Consider the following 10789-nt stretch of genomic DNA (forward strand, 5'->3'; position numbering starts at 1 on the left):
ATTTGTCTGAAATTTTGGGGGGGGGCTGTACCGGCCGTATCCAGCCACCGTGCGTGCCCGGACCTGCACCATGTACCGAGCATTGGCTTTCAGCCCGTCCAGCCGCACCGAGTTCTTCTGGCTGGTGACTGTGTTGGCGATGCCATCGCTCTGGCCTTGCTGTAGGGGAGACATGTGGGTGTCACCTCTGTGAAGCAATCCCCCCTTTGCTGGCTCCCACATCCCCCAGGCACTATATCTGCAGGGACCCCTTTTGCCTTGGTGCTGATGGCCAGCCAGAAGGGCTGAAGGAGGGAAAAGGCTGCTCTGCCTCCTGCTTTACCTTCTCCGAGTACTTGATCTCATAGTCAAGAATGATGCCGTTGGGTCTCTCCGGGGGAGTCCACGACAGCGTCATGCTGTTCCCGGTGCTGCTGTGCAGGTGCATCGTAGGCACGGCAGATGGGGCTAGGAAAGAGGGCAGGGGAGGAATGAGCCATCTGTGCCAGGCTCCCCCCTCCACCATCCCGCATCGGCGTAGCGGACTCTCTGCCTGGGACCTGTTTGGATAACCTCGGTGGACAGGCATGGAAAAGCTTTGACACTGGCCTCCCACAAGTCTCCATCTTGTGGGAGGTGTGATCTCAACATCTTGCAGCTAAGGTGATAAGGGACCAAGGGGAGCCTCGGAAATAGCACCGAGGTAACGCTTCACCCCACGCCTAGCTGCAAACTCATCTGGGGAAGGGCCCTGCCAGCCCAAACTGGGGCTCCTTCCCCTCCTCCACTTGCCAGGAGCTCCGCACTCCACCCCACTGATGAGACCCGTGAAATCAGATCAAAGTGCGGCGGCTGGAGATTACCAGCACGTTGGAGCCGGGCCAGAGCAGGAGGAAGGAGGGAATGGCAGAGCACTCGGCTGGCTGCAAAGGTTTGGGCTGGTGCTGAACCTTCCCAGGCCCACAGGGGAGAAATCTCATTTCCTTCCTCCTCCCGTCGCAGCAGGCACAACATCTCTGGGGTAGGTCTAGGAGATCCAGAGCTCTCCGGAGCATCTGCCAACCCTGCCCTTCTCCACTTGCACGCGTTCTGATCTCATCTCCTCCAGTGACACGCGTTAAACGGAGAGGAGAATTTACCCAGGGGATTAGATGCAGGCGCGGAGAGTCAGTAACGTGGCAGCATAAAGGACTGCAGCCTCCAAGGCTGTCAGCAAGAAATCCCCGCTCTGCTCTGCGGAGGAGAGCCAGCCCCTGCTCTCCGGCAGCTCCACTGACCTGCCTGGTTGGTGGTGATGTTGACAGAGGCGAAATGGGGAGGGTAAGGGCTCTTGTTGGAGACACCATTCACAGCCTGGATCTCGAAGGTGTACTGGGTGTGGGCCATCAGGTTGCTGATGTAGATGCGACGCTCGGTGAGGCCGAGCTGGCGCGGCACGAACTCCACGTTGTCGTCGCAGCGGGTGCACAGGCGCCGCTCCACGCTGCACTTCTTGCAGATGACGTTGTAGAGCAGGTCGTCCCGCCCGCCCGTGTCCTGCGGCTCACTCCACTCCAGCACCAGCGATGTCTCGTTCACGTTGGAGATGACGCTGCGGGGGGCAGAGGGGACGCCTGCGGGGGGAATGCGGGAATCAGGGATGGTGTGCCCCCATGCCCAGCTCACCTCCGGCGTGGGCACAGCACGCTCCCCCCCACTCCGGGCGCGGACCCCTGCTGCCTCCACACCTCCCCTCGTCTCCCCTCCTGGCCCAGGGCAGGACTCACTGGTGCAGGCGCTGTCTGCGGGGTCCGTGTCCGCCCGGAAAAAGCCGTTTCGACACGTGCAGACCGTTGCTGCTCCAGAGGTGGTCCGGCTGTTGGGAGGGCAGGGGGAGCAGGGACCTTCCCCCTGCTTAGATTTGAAGGTTCCCGGGCCACATGCTGGAGGAAGGGAAAACAGACCTGAGTTATAAAGTGCACCCAGAAAACATCCACTGTTCCTCCCAAGGCTGGGCAGACCCTTCCTTGCTCCCTGCCAAATCTCCGATCAGTGGCTTGAGGACCACAGGCCACCTACAAGCCTTCCCACCGCCGTCAGTCGTGTCAGGGACACAGTGTCCCTGGCCGGGCAGGGCGGGCAAGAGTGGGCTGCTGGCACAGGGCAGGAGCACTCACCAGCACAGGCACAGCTCTGCCCAGGAGACGCTGTGCTCCGGCAGCAGACCCGGGGCAGCCGGAGATGGGAAGAGCCAGTCACCAGCAGCTGTATGGGGATCAGGGCAGGCCCGGCGAGCAGAGCATGTCCCCAGTTTTGTTTCTTCACTGCACTTCCCAAGGGTTTTGCACGCATTGGCTCCCCCTTCCCCAGCTGGTTTCCACGCCCAGCACCCTCCATAGGGTCAGCGATCCATTCTCTGGGAAAATAAGGCTGGGAAGGAAAGGAGTCCTCAGCCCTGCCCGCAGCAGCCCCCGCAAGAGGCCTCTGCAGCCCCAAATGTGGCCACTCAGACCCAAACCCTCTGCCTCGGGCTCTTCAGCCACTTCTCAGCCCCGGGGCGGTGGCACCTCCTGAGGCCGGCTCAAGTGGAGCGCCGAGTGAGATTAAAACATTCCTGCAGCTCCTTGGCTAAAGAGCTGCTTCGGCATCGCTGCCACCTCCTACCCCCGCTTCCGATCAGGGTCCTTCAAGGAGCCACAAGTCCTGGGATCCGGACCGGTTGGCACCACGGGGCATTTAGTCGTAATGAGGGGCACGTGAAAGGATTAACGGCACTTGAGCCAAGGGGCAGAGTGGCCTCGGGAACCCGACCCACACCTCAAAATAGCCTGATTTATCACAGTGCTGCTCCAAGAAAGCGGGTCCCATGCTCTGCGTTCGCAGCTGGCCAAAGTGGCGAGAGATCCACCGGCACCAGCTCTGCTTTAGCATCACCCCGTTTGCCACAGCCGGGGCGGCGTCAGCACTGACAGCCCCAGAGGAGGGCACATCCTCCTCGCTCCGCTGGGGTTAGGGCAGCTGCCGAGGGCGCGTAACCCTCCTGGCAGCCCTGTCCCACCGCCCACGCCTGTCGCACATCACCCCGTAAACAGGAGAAGGCTTCCTGGTGCTTCACCAGGCTGCAGCAAGTGGAAGTTTCCTGCTATGAGGCATCTCCCGACACCCTCCGTGGAAGTTTTCTGGCTGGTTGCAGCCCCACGCGTTGGGTGTGGAGCGCTGCTGAGTCACACGCTGCCAGGCCGGCCCCACGGGGACCCGCATACAGCGCCGGGGTGCCGTCCTGGCCCCCCCACTTTCCCGCTCCATCATGGTGCTCCTGGGCAGGGGGACGCGTGAGCAGCCCCATCACGGGGGGAGGCACCCCACTGCCGAGGAGGGGACCTGCAGACTACGCGTTCTCCAGCCCCCCTGCCCGGATGGGTGGCAGGAGCTGCTTCCTGCTCCTAGGGCGCGAGCCTTCCGGCAAGGAGACTCCTCTTCAGTCAGAACAGGACCGACCACATGGCTCGACTTGCTCCAGCTCCTTGACCTGAGTTCATCCAGCCTCTGGGCCTTCCCTTTGGAAATGAAAGCTTAGCCCATCCCGACTGCGCAGGCTGGAGGGCAAAGGAGTGCGCCGACCTGCTCCTCTGCGAGCGATGGAAGCCCCCGGCCAGCAGGTCCAGGGATCCCGTCCCCCCAGCCCGGGCCACTCTCACCACCACGAAATGCAAAGACGTGGACAGCAAATGCCCAGAGGTAGCGAAGCAGCCTCGGCACAGGCAGGCCCACCCCAGCCGGAGTCCCGGGCGGTTCAGACTGGGTGGATGCAGATTCACACATAAGGAACCAGATTGCTGAGGAATGAGAGATGACTGAAACCTCTTGGACAGCAACACTCTGGGCTCAGAAAGCTGCCAAACATGCTTCGGTTATGGACAGGAGCCCAGATCCATCAGGGACAAAACCCCCTGAAATAACAGGCTTGTCGGGGGGGAGCGTGAAGCTGGAGCAACCAGAGCTCCTGTGAAGCTGACAGCCCAAGCGCGGCATGGCAGACAGGGACAGTGAGGTGCTCTGCAAAGGATGCAGGAGGGATGATGGCGCTTGGCCTCCTGCATGCTCAGTGCCAGCCGGTGCCCGGTGGGTTATGGGCACGGAGGGGACAGTGACCTCCCGTGCTCCTGGACATGGGAGAAAGGGACAGGCAGAGCCATCCTTGGCAGCTGCCTGCCATCCCACAGGAGTGCCCAGCGCAGGCACAAGGGATGAAGGTCATTTCTTTGCACCCTCATGCCACCCCAGCAGGAGGGGGACGAGCCACGTCCCAGCCCTGTTAAGCAGGGGGAAGAGCAGGAGAAGGACTGAGGTCCAGATGCACTCCAGCGTTTCAGTTTCCAACTCCGCTTAATAAATCAGAGCATAAAGACCTTGGTGGCAGCGTGACAGCTCTCAGCCGCCACATTTGAAGGCTGTAACGGAGCTGAAAGCTGATCCCAGGTCCCCGGTGGATAAGCCGCTGTGTCATCTCTTCTCTGCAAGAAACTGCCTGTACAACAACCACTGTCTTGGCCAGCACGCTGGGGAACAAGCCCGGGAGCTCCGGAGTGGGAACGTGACTCCATCCAGCCGGAGCCGGGGAGCCGGGCTCCCCTCTCCCTACCGAGAGGTTTGCATAAGCACTTTTCCTGCTAAAAATCCTCAAATAAAATAACAACCCTGAACCTCTGCACACAGATCACGTCCCCTGGTGCCAGGCTGCGGTCACCTCCGGGGAGAACATGACAGTCACTGACAGCCACAGGATAACAGGTCAGGGAACCGAAGCGGAGCTCCCCAGTCTGAAGAGGAGCCGCTGGTTTGATGGGAGGGAGACGCAGCCTGGCCTGACAGCGGGGATCGGCTGCAGAGGGGATTTATGTGGGGTGTGGGAGGGAAGGGGGCAGTAACACGGCCCTGGGGCTGCTGCAAAACTGCCCCTACACCCTCTACAGGGCATCACACACCCGGCACGGCATGGCACGGCACCCACCACCGGCCATCCGGCTGCTTCTGGCAGCCCCTCCGGGATTTTCATCAGTCGCCCACCTCCAGGGCCTGATCCTGCCTCGCAGAGCTGCAGCGCAGGGCTGGGGGAAGAGGAGGGCACTATTCCCAAATACAATCCCCACCCCGGTGAATAAAGTCCAAGGGAGGGAGCTGAAAAACACCAAAATAAAACCCTCCTGGCAGCAGCAGAGAGCAGTGACTCATCCCACAGGCAGCCTCCATTACTGCATGGGATGCGGGCAAGCAGCAACAAACCCCGCGTGCATCCCCAAAACTTCGGGGTCCCCTCCCTTGGAAAAGGGAGGGAGGGAGGGAGGGATAGCCCATGGCACATCGGGAAATACCAGCCCCAAACTACCCTGTTTCAGGTCTCAACTGCTTTCCCATCCACACGACACTATTCCAGCCTGGGCAGCATCCTTCCAGCTACTTCTCTCCCTGTAGGACTGAAGCAGAACGCCTCGCTTGAGCCTAGATAAATTAAACCGATCACATCCCTTTGTCCAGCAACCCTGTAATTTCTTTAAAGGCAGCAATCGAGTTTGCCTGGGACGATCTGTGCTTTATGAACCTGCACGGCTCGCTCCCTTCCCGCTTTCGTAAGTGGCTGCAGATGGATTAGAGCCGTGGAAGCAACAGCCTAGCTACAGCTGAGGCGGTAACTCTCTTTTTAAGTCTCTCTTAAAAGGCACTTGATTTTTTTTTTTTTTTTAAAATATCACCCTTTGGGTGGAAATATTTCACGCTACCGCTGTCCAAAAATGAATGGAGAAAATTTGAAGGGGAGAGAAGGGAAAGAAAAAACAGTAGCATCCAAAGAACAGGCGGGAAACCAATTTTTTTTTTTTTTTAAAGAAAAAAAAAATTTTCAATAAGCAAAGCTGCTTCTCGAGCCACAGCGGGTCACAGGCAGGACAGCAGGGGCAGATTTCCTCGACCGTGTTACAAGTAACCCATTGTGGAGCTGCCTGGCTGTAAACCGGCAGCTCTCCCCTGCCTGCGCTGCTGAGCTGCCTTTGATCTGGAAGCCCGGGCAATTAATAGCAGGCAGTTTCACTTCCTGGGTTTCATGCAGCAAGCCCGTGTTGCAATGCAAAGCTGCAAACAGTTGGCAAGTGCAATGCTTGCTTGGCATTTTTTTTTTTTTTTAATTCAGGATGATGTTTCCATTAGTCACTGATTGCAAGGGAAATTTATTTTTGCAAAAATTCAGATTTTGGCCCTGACCTGCTATCACCTACTGATTGTGCCCAAACATACAGCGCCTGGTGCCACCAGAAAAGGGACATCACAAAGGCTGAGAAATGGGTCCGAGGAGAGCGCGGCGTCACGCTGCATGCTGTCTCCCCAGATACTTTTATGGTTTGGGTGTCCATCGACCGCACCACACAGCCTCAGTCCCCCTCCCAAGTGGGGCGTAGGCTCTGGGGGCACTGTGGCCCCTCTCCAGGACCCCCCCATTGGTATCGAGGGCCACGCGAGGAAGGGGCTCGCTGCTAGCCCTGGTACAGAGGCCAGCCAGACCCCAAACCTGTCCGTCTTTGGGTGAAGCCAGCAACACAAGGGGTGCAAACCCTGGCAAATTCGGCGCGGAGAGCACATGCCCAGGAGCATTTTTGGGGAGGAGCCGCACAGCGAGCTGCTCTGCACCGGGAGCCCTGCACTGCTCGAAGGAAACTCCCACTGCCTGCCTGTGCAACGCGGGGAGCGCCTTGACACCAAACCCCCCGAACGGTTTGGGTGCTTGCAAACCAAAAGGAGCAGGGATGGGGGCTGCAGGACTTGAGGTGCGAGGGAGTGAAGGCAGCATACCCCTCCCTGCGGAGGCACGTGGGAGCCTTCGTCCCCCTCCCCGGCCAGCAGCTCCTCTTCCTCCAGGGAGAGCTGCCTCTGCAGCTCTGCATGGCGGGGAGCGTGTGGGAAGCGGCACAACCCCCACAAGGGCCGTGTGCTAATTAAATAAAGATAATGAGGCTGAGAATGAGATGCCAAATCAATGCTGTGGCAACTAAGGACTAGAGCACCAGATACCAGTCTGGCGTATCGCATTACAAAGCATGCCAAGGAAACTGCCTTCAGCCGGGCGGGATGAGCCCTCAGCTCCCGAGGGACCGGGATACAAGCTGCATTGTAACAGGTCTGAATGAGAGGTCTAATCCTGGCTCTGGATGGAGATAAAGAGGAGGAGGAGGAGATCTTCAAAGGCCACTGAAAGTCTGGGGAAAGGGGGAGATTTACAACAGGGCTTATCCCATCTAAGCAGTAACTGGGTATTGTTATTTATTAAAATGCCATCTGGCACTCCGGAGCGCTCCTTCCCTGTGCGGTGAAGCCTCGGTGGCTCCCGGGGGCGGGAGTGCCGAAACCCCAGCTCCGCAGGGCCACATCTGCACCTCTCCCCACATCGTGGGGACAGAGAACCTTCTCTGTAGTGCTGGGCTGCCGAAACGGGGTAAGGGAACATCCAGCCGAGAGTAGAAAAGGGAGCTGCGGCTCCGGCTTCTCCCAGCCCTTCTTCAGCTGTTTCCACTTAAAACACACGATCATATGGCGGAAAATCTGATCCTACAAGCGCAGCGCAACTTTCCCAGAGAAACGTGAGGACACAGCCACTTCTGCCCAGCAAGAGGGCAGGCTGCCGGATGGAGACGTGCCCGTGGCTCAGTGTGGCTTCCCCGTGCGCTGGGGAAGAAGCTGGCGCTTGCTGGGGGGAAATTAAAGGTGCTGGGAGAGCTGCCGTGCGAGTGTCTGCCTGGCTGGGGGGATGTGGAGAGGGGACCTCGTCCCGGGCTGCAGCAATGCCCTGAGCAGCCCTCTGTTCTGCCTCAGGATGTCCCAGTTTGGCACAGCCCAGATGCTGCCTAGAAACGGGGTCACCTTGTGCCCAAACCCTGCTGGGAAAGAGCAAACACCCCATACGATCTAAGATCTCCCAGCCCAAGCGAGAAGGAAACCAGCTCCCCAGGAGCGTGGACCCCAGCGTGCACTTTAAGCGTGGGCTCCTTGCCCAGTGATGGATGCCTGGCACCGGTGTCCGTCTGCCCCTGGAGGAGCCAGATTTGCTGCTCACAAGACTGATGCAGGGGGCCGGGGCCACAAGCAACCTGCCCCAAAGTCGGGGCTGTGCTGGCACCAACGGTGCTGGAGGCTCCGGTCCCCCAGCAGAGCCGCAGCCCCCTGGAAGCTGAGCTCTCCCCGACCAGCCGCAGCGGCACGGCCAACAGCTACACTGCTCCCAAAGCAAGCGGAGAGGCCGGCCTGGCCCGAGCCCCACGTCACGGGCCATCCCAAATCACATCGCCCCTGCCAAGACCAAAGGGCTGGCGCCAAGCATCCCGTCATCGGCGAGCAAGAGGCATCCAGTGCTGGGGGCCCAGCCAGCATCCCACTCCCTGTGCAACGCCTCCAGCCAAGGGGAGCGGCAACCCTTCTGCCCTAAACCCCAGCCACCCCAGGGAAGGGTCCTGAGTGCCAGAGACGGCTCCCAAGGACAAAATCACCCCAAGGGAGAACAATCCAGTCAGATTTTTCCGTATCAACACACCCAATCTGGGGTGAAACAGCAACACCAAAGCTGTTGTGGGAGAGCACGGCAACTGCAGAACCCGTGCAGGGCTATCCTGCTGCCCAGTGTGGCTCTCCATCCCCAATATCTCCGTGTGCAGGAAAAAATCCCTCCCCTCTGAGCAAGGACAGGGAGCTTCGGCTCCCCTGCCTTCGTGCTGCTCCCCACCCTCCCCACTGCAAGCCCTCAGCACTGGTAGGGGGAGTGTGCATCCACATGCATCCGCATGGCTTCTCCCGCAGCCAGCGCAGCGGCACCCCGCTCACCACTGGGGTTTTCGAGTGCCTCCGCACAAGCAGCATGAAATCAGGCTTGCCAGGAACAACCACTCACCCCAGCCACAAGCACCGCAGGAGGGAGAGAGGGGAGACGCTGGACATGGCAGCAGGGGCGAGAGGGAGGTTTTGGTAATGCTCAGGGGCCTAAACGTGCTGGATCCCTGCTGAGGACCATGCCTTGAGCCATGGCTCCTGGTGAGGAGATGCATCCCGCAGAGGATAGCACCAGCGGATGCTAACCAGCGTGTCACAGCAGGCACCGCGCCAGTCCGGACCACGAAGGCTTTAAGGCTTCCAGATGCTGAGTCAAACTGCAAACCAGTCCTCTGAGATACCACCCTGCTCCCTCCTCAGGGAGCCTTCCCAGCTCCCAAGCCTCCGAAAACAGACCGAGCTCAACACAAAACCGCCTCCTCCGCATCAATGCGTCCGCGGGAACAAGAGCCACGGTCACTCCGCCACGCGCGTACCTTGGCACTGGGTATCCTTCATGGTCGGCTCATATCCGGCAGCACATGTACACGCTCCCACGGGTACCATCCACTCGCCGTCGCCGTTGCAGTACAGCTTCAGGGGTACAGACACCTCCACTGCATTGGGGATGCAGGTGCCTGGCGCGATGACCAGAGAGGTGGGCTCTGCCCCCGTCAAAGTCTCCGGGAAGACAGCAAAGCCAGCAATGGTGTTGGAGCATTTCTTGTAGAAAGCCCGGACGGAGATGAGGGACATGCAGGCTCCCAGGTCTTGGAAGGCCAGGTAAAAGCCATTCTTGGAGAGAGGGCCAAAGCTGCGCACCTTGGTGTTGACGCGGCCAGACTCCAGCTTGGAGAAGCTCTCGTCTGGGGCAATTGTATCCACTTTGATATAGGGGTTCTCCATCCAGAAAGGGCTGTTTGCAGAGGCAGAATCCGTATCCGACTCGTAATAGAAGAGGTTGAAGGTCTCTTTGCAGGAGCCGGGGATGTTGGGGATGCTGTTGCAGTCCCGCACGGTGAACTTCAGCTCCACGTAGACGCGCTGGACGTCCTGGCGCTGGATGAACTTGGTGCGAAGCCAGTTGTTCTGGTTGGCCTCCCGCACGTTGCACACCTGGTACGTGCGGATGGGGTTCATGGCCTCGTCGTAACCACTGACTTCTTCCCACTGTGAGCAAGAGGGGAGCAGGTTAGACCCCCAGCCGGGGAGATCAGTGCCACGGACACATCGCGAGCGGCATGGGGTAGGGGGGACCAGGCAACAGTCAACAGGGAAGAGAAGCAGCTGCACCTCCACGTGTCCCAACCCTCCTGGTCATCAAGATGACTAAGAGCAACCTGGGCCAGGGACCACAGCGCTCCCGCTCCACCGGCGTGGAGTCAGGAGATGGTTTCATGAGGCAAGAAGATAAACACGGGAGGGAAAGGGAAAGATGCAGCCAGCTCCATGAAGGCACTGGTGAGCAGCCCCGATTCCCATGGGGCCGGGGCCAGCTGTGCCCTTTCGAGGTTGGGACCAGGGCTGGCTCCAGACTTACCCCCGTCTCCGGATGAGTTGTCCATGCCAACTCAGAGGTCACCCACTTCGTGTCCATCAGGGTCTCTGGAGGGAGAGGGAGGAGAGAAAGAAGTAATTGGAGACGAAGGCCAAGATTAGAGGGAAAAAAAAAACAGGAGGAGTGGGGGAGAGGAGAGCCGAGGCTGACATTTCTGCGGAAAACAGCAACTTGGGGGGTGAGACATGGTGGGAGGAGGGGGGAGCGGCGCAGACAGACTCCAGATTTCTCTTCTCCTGTCAGGAGAACAGGAAGAGCGAGGCATCCCTGGAGAGCTGCGCTGGAGCAGGGAAGCGGCAGGACGAGGAGCCGGCCAGGTGGCGAGGGGGGGACGGGGACGGGCTGCCACCCCCAGCCACCGGCGCGGCCAGCCGTGCCTCCCGGCCAGCGCGGGGGGGTGCCAGAGGAGGGAGACCGGGCGGCCCCGTC

General features: G+C 59.8%; 1 protein-coding gene across 1 annotated transcript in view; it reads right to left on the reverse strand.

Annotated features, from left to right (window-relative positions):
• Positions 1–10399, reverse strand: part of EPHB3 (EPH receptor B3) — a 13606-nt gene extending 3207 nt beyond the window's left edge. Inside the window, exons 1-6 of the mRNA XM_009334365.1 lie at positions 10343–10399; positions 9300–9972; positions 1746–1901; positions 1257–1592; positions 323–447; positions 2–159 (exon numbers count right to left, since the gene is read on the reverse strand). Coding sequence (XP_009332640.1) covers positions 2–159; positions 323–447; positions 1257–1592; positions 1746–1901; positions 9300–9972; positions 10343–10399 — 1505 coding nt within the window. The remainder of the gene's footprint in view (position 1; positions 160–322; positions 448–1256; positions 1593–1745; positions 1902–9299; positions 9973–10342) is intronic.
• Positions 10400–10789: the final 390 nt, after the last annotated feature.

The sequence above is a fragment of the Pygoscelis adeliae genome, unplaced genomic scaffold (assembly GCF_000699105.1).
Source record: "Pygoscelis adeliae isolate BGI_AS28 unplaced genomic scaffold, ASM69910v1 Scaffold1091, whole genome shotgun sequence".
Classification (NCBI taxonomy): Eukaryota; Metazoa; Chordata; class Aves; order Sphenisciformes; family Spheniscidae; genus Pygoscelis; species Pygoscelis adeliae.